This window comes from Procambarus clarkii, chromosome 65 (genome assembly GCF_040958095.1).
Source record: "Procambarus clarkii isolate CNS0578487 chromosome 65, FALCON_Pclarkii_2.0, whole genome shotgun sequence".
Lineage (NCBI taxonomy): Eukaryota > Metazoa > Arthropoda > Malacostraca > Decapoda > Cambaridae > Procambarus > Procambarus clarkii.
The window spans coordinates 28739171-28744038 of NC_091214.1; the positions used below are offsets into that span (position 1 = coordinate 28739171).

The following is a 4868-nucleotide window of genomic DNA, read 5'->3' on the forward strand; positions in this document are numbered from 1 at the left end:
CCCAACTGTGATTATAGATAACTTTAGGAGTGTATTCAATTCATTTACAACAAACAATTCAACTGTCATGTTTACTCCTATAGGACCACACCAACCACCAGAAAATAACCAGTAGGGAGTGAGCACTGAGTTTTATACACATACAGCTAACAATATGAATTACCATCTGATGAGAAGAGTACATCTGGGTGCCACCTTAAATCACTTTACTGCCCGTCTATTCCGCAGAGAACATTTCTCCAGATGGAGTAGACCTCTCATGAGAATCTCAAGCATACGTGGCTAATAAAATAATCATTACCATTAAATATCACAAGAGGTTGATGAGAGGATACCAAACCTAGATCTTTATATATTTCTCTAAGGGAAACATTTAACATATAAAATTAAGAAAACAAATATATTATATTGCTCCTTTGTCTCTATTGCACGATATATCTCCAGTAGCTAGTTGCCAACCCACATTTGGGTAGGATATTACTATAGACTAGTGTTAATAGTGAGCAGCCTAGTCCCATTAAAATAATTTTGCCAACCTGCATTAAGGGTAGGATATATTACTAAAGCCTAAATATATTCTAAAGAGTGAACAACCTAGCACCATTTAAATATGGTGCAGACCCTTATATAGTGTAGGATCAGTAACAACACGAGTTGTGTTGTGAACATAACCAATGTACCTGTATCATATGACCATATACTCATATTATTTTATATTTACCTATAATCATATCACGTTGACCAGACCACACACTAGAAGTTGAAGGGACGACGACGTTTCGGTCTGTCCTGGACCATTCTCAAGTCGATTGTGAGAATGGTCCAGGACGGACCGAAACGTCGTCGTCCCTACAACTTCTAGTGTGTGGTCAGGTCATTATACTTCAGCCACATTATTGTGACTCATCGCCTGCATAATCATATCACCTTTCAGTGTTAATAAGTGTCACTAATCCATCCAATGGTGATAAAGAAGGGCTAACCTGAGGAATTCCCAGTGACATCACATCTCAAGGTATTGTGTGAGATAATATAAAATTTACTATTTTATTTGCCAACTTCCCCAGAGATAGGATTATAGCATAGTGATAGAAAATGTAACCCTAGGCTACTATCATTAGTACTAGCTCAGGATTTATGAGCAAGTATCCTAGCTACATTAATACCAACCAAATGTGCCCTGCAAAGCCTAAGCAATTAGCCAGCATGACTAACTCTGAAACTAACACCAAGAGAACAATTACAGCCCTTAAGGGCCATCTCGCAAGACAACTAAATAAGTGCCATAGTTTGAACACTCAGTCAATAGTTGACCACTTACAACTGGAAATTGCAGTTCAAATAGCCACTGACAAATTTAACCGCATCAAGAAATTAATAGATAATTATCGAATTGAACTTTCAAATATTTCTTTATCTGCTGATGAACTGAACACAATCCTAGTAGACGTAGACCAGTATGAGGACAAAACCCAGACTGGATTAAGTAATTATTCCCTCATGCTGGGAATAAGCCTCAAAGCCTCATCTACAGCAGCATCCCCTAACACTACACAAGCACAAGTTTAACGGCCTTCGATCAGTTTACCCACATTCTCTTGGACAGAGAATGAAATATGAGATAACTTATGGAATAAATTTGTTGACTGAGGATTCTAAACATACAAATCCCAAATCCACCAAATTCACATAGCTACAGGGTCAACTTAAGAGTGAAGCTGAAAAGGTGGTAACAAATTGAACCTTAAGTAGTGACGTCTATGATCTCGCAGTTCAGCACCTCAAGGCTAATTATGCTAACAAAGAGGGAGCTGTTGCACACGAAGTCCACATATTGTTGGACTTATAACCAACTAATTCTCACACTGACTCATTCCAAGCATTCACACTGGAGCTGGAGTCAATATTTAAAGCACTCAGCCATAAGTTTGAGTGACTCCTCTGTCACTGTACAGTGACTCCTCCCTGTCTTTGTACACTGGCTCCTGGCACTGTACAGTGACTCCTCCCTGTCTTTGTACACTGGCTCCTGGCACTGTACAGTGACTCCTCCCTGTCTTTGTACACTGGCTCCTGGCACTGTACAGTGACTCCTCCCTGTCTTTGTACACTGGCTCCTGTCACTGTACAGTGACTCCTCCCTGTCTTTGTACACTGGCTCCTGGCACTGTACAGTGACTCCTCCCTGTCTTTGTACACTGGCTCCTGGCACTGTACAGTGACTCCTCCCTGTCTTTATACACTGGCTCCTGGCACTATACAGTGACTCCTCCCTGTCTTTGTACACTGGCTCCTGGCACTGTACAGTGACTCCTGTCACTGTACAGTGACTCCTCAGTTACTGTAGGAGGGGGAAGGAGCGAAAGAAATCTCTGTTATGACTAACTAAAGTATTTACTTACAATTAAAATCACACAACCAATGGCATTTGATTTCAGGTTGTTGCATTAACAATTTATGGGCGATGTGGAAGTTTTTTCCCACCACTATCGCTGATTGTCTGGTAGCTTGCCTCGTGAACCACTTGTATTGTCTGGGAGCTTGCCACCTGAACCACTTGTATTGTCTGGTAGCTTGCCACCTGAACCACTTGTATTGTCTGGTAGCTTGCCACCTGAACCACTTGTGTTGTCTGGGAGCTTGCCACCTGAACCACTTGTGTTGTCTGGGAGCTTGCCACCTGAACCACTTGTGTTGTCTGGGAGCTTGCCTCGTGAACCACTTGTGTTGTCTGGGAGCTTGCCACCTGAACCACTTGTGTTGTCTGGTAGCTTGCCACCTGAACCACTTGTGTTGTCTGGGAGCTTGCCACCTGAACCACTTGTGTTGTCTGGGAGCTTGCCACCTGAACCACTTGTGTTGTCTGGGAGCTTGCCTCATGAACCACTTGTGTTGTCTGGGAGCTTGCCACCTGAACCACTTGTATTGTCTGGTAGCTTGCCACCTGAACCACTTGTGTTGTCTGGGAGCTTGCCACCTGAACCACTTGTGTTGTCTGAGAGATTGCCACCTGAACCACTTGTGTTGTCTGGTAGCTTGCGTCGTGAACCACTTGTGTTGTCTGGGAGCTTGCCACTTGAACCACTTGTGTTGTCTGGGAGCTTGCCACCTGAACCACTTGTGTTGTCTGGGAGCTTGCCTCGTGAACCACTTGTGTTGTCTGGTAGCTTGCCACCTGAACCACTTGTGTTGTCTGGGAGCTTGCCTCGTGAACCACTTGTGTTGTCTGGGAGCTTGCCACTTGAACCACTTGTGTTGTCTGGGAGCTTGCCACTTCAACCACTTGTGTTGTCTGGGAGCTTGCCACTTCAACCACTCGCATCTTTCATTGTATGGCGATTCGTCACTGTCACCGGTTGCCTGGTCGAGGACCGAACCGTGGGGACTCTAAGCCCTGAAATCATATCAAGATAACCATCTCAAGATAACTGCCTCGGGCGAAATATCGCCTGAACCCGGGTGTCATTTTGTCTGGCCCATCTCATCCTGCTAAGTCTTTACACCAAAGTCGTCTTTCTCACGCTTCTATAATGTAATGTAGGGTAAGGCAGGTCCTAGTCAACAACGGCTTCTCCAATGGTTCCGTTGAAGACATCATAAAAAGGAAGGTGAAACGCCATGCAACCTCTAAAGAGACAAATAACACAACACCTATACCCCCTATTAGACTATTTTACAGGAACTTCTTTTCCACAGCTCATAAAATGGAGGAAAGGGTCCTGAAAGATATTGTTAATAGAAACGTTATCCCTGCAGACAAAAATCAGAACATACAACTGACGATTTACTGTAAAACCAAAAAAACGGCCAACTTACTCATGAGAAACTCTCCAGACACAAAACAGAACGCTTTAAAAGAGAACAACGTCGTCTATGCCTTCAAATGCCCACTTGGCAACTGTAAGCCTCAAAGAACTCAGTATATAGGCAAGACAACAACATCTCTTTCCAGGGCGATTAACGATGCATAAGCAAGAGGGCTCCATTAAGGAACATATAATCTCTTCCCACAACCAGACCATCACCAGAGAAGTCTTAACAAACAACACAGAAATCATCAATAGATTCAGCAATAGCAGGCAGCTTGACATCTGCGAGGCACTACACATCAAGAAGTCAACACCAGCAATCAACAGCCAATTAATGCACAACTATATTCTACCCACTTCAAGACTCTGCACCATTATAGAAGCATCAAGAAATATGGGTCAATAGGCCCTTTGCAGTTACTTCCATTCTTCCCTTTAATTTACCCAATTTATACCCATTGCACCATGTTCTGTCTTGTGTTGAAAGTTTGCTCTATCTTGTGTTGAAAGTTTTGTTCACCTCATCCAAAACTCTTGTAACATATCACCTCACCCAAATGCGGGTATATAAAATGAAAGCTGTTTAAATGATAGCATAGTACATGCTGTTTAGTGTTTGCAGGTTATAGTTGTGTGAGTGTAAGCTAAAGTCTTTGAAAATGTAATAAGTTAATACGAAACGCGTTCAAGTGTCGTGTCAGACTAGAAATAAAAATGAATTTTGGAGAGTTGATTTTTCAATTACCATCGACAGCGAAAAGAAACGTAAGAAATATTGAGAAAATTCGTGTTATAATTATTAATCTTACTTTTTCGGTCATATATAATAATATATGTTTACAAGAAAGACTGCTACCAAAATATACTAATATATATATATATATATATATATATATATATATATATATATATATATATATATATATATATATATATATATATGTCGTACCTAATAGCCAGAACGCACTTCTCAGCCTACTATTCAAGGCCTGATTTGCCTAATAAGCCAAGTTATCATGAATTAATGTTTTTTCGTCTACCTAACCTACCTAACCTAAC

The 4868-nt window shown here is 41.5% G+C and overlaps 1 protein-coding gene across 1 annotated transcript; it reads right to left on the reverse strand.

The window, feature by feature from the left end:
• Positions 1-2455: 2455 nt before the first annotated feature.
• On the reverse strand, positions 2456-3322 carry LOC138355048 (mucin-22-like). The gene has a single exon (XM_069309761.1). The coding sequence runs from the start codon at positions 3320-3322 to the stop codon at positions 2456-2458; it is 867 nt and encodes a 288-aa protein (XP_069165862.1).
• Positions 3323-4868: the final 1546 nt, after the last annotated feature.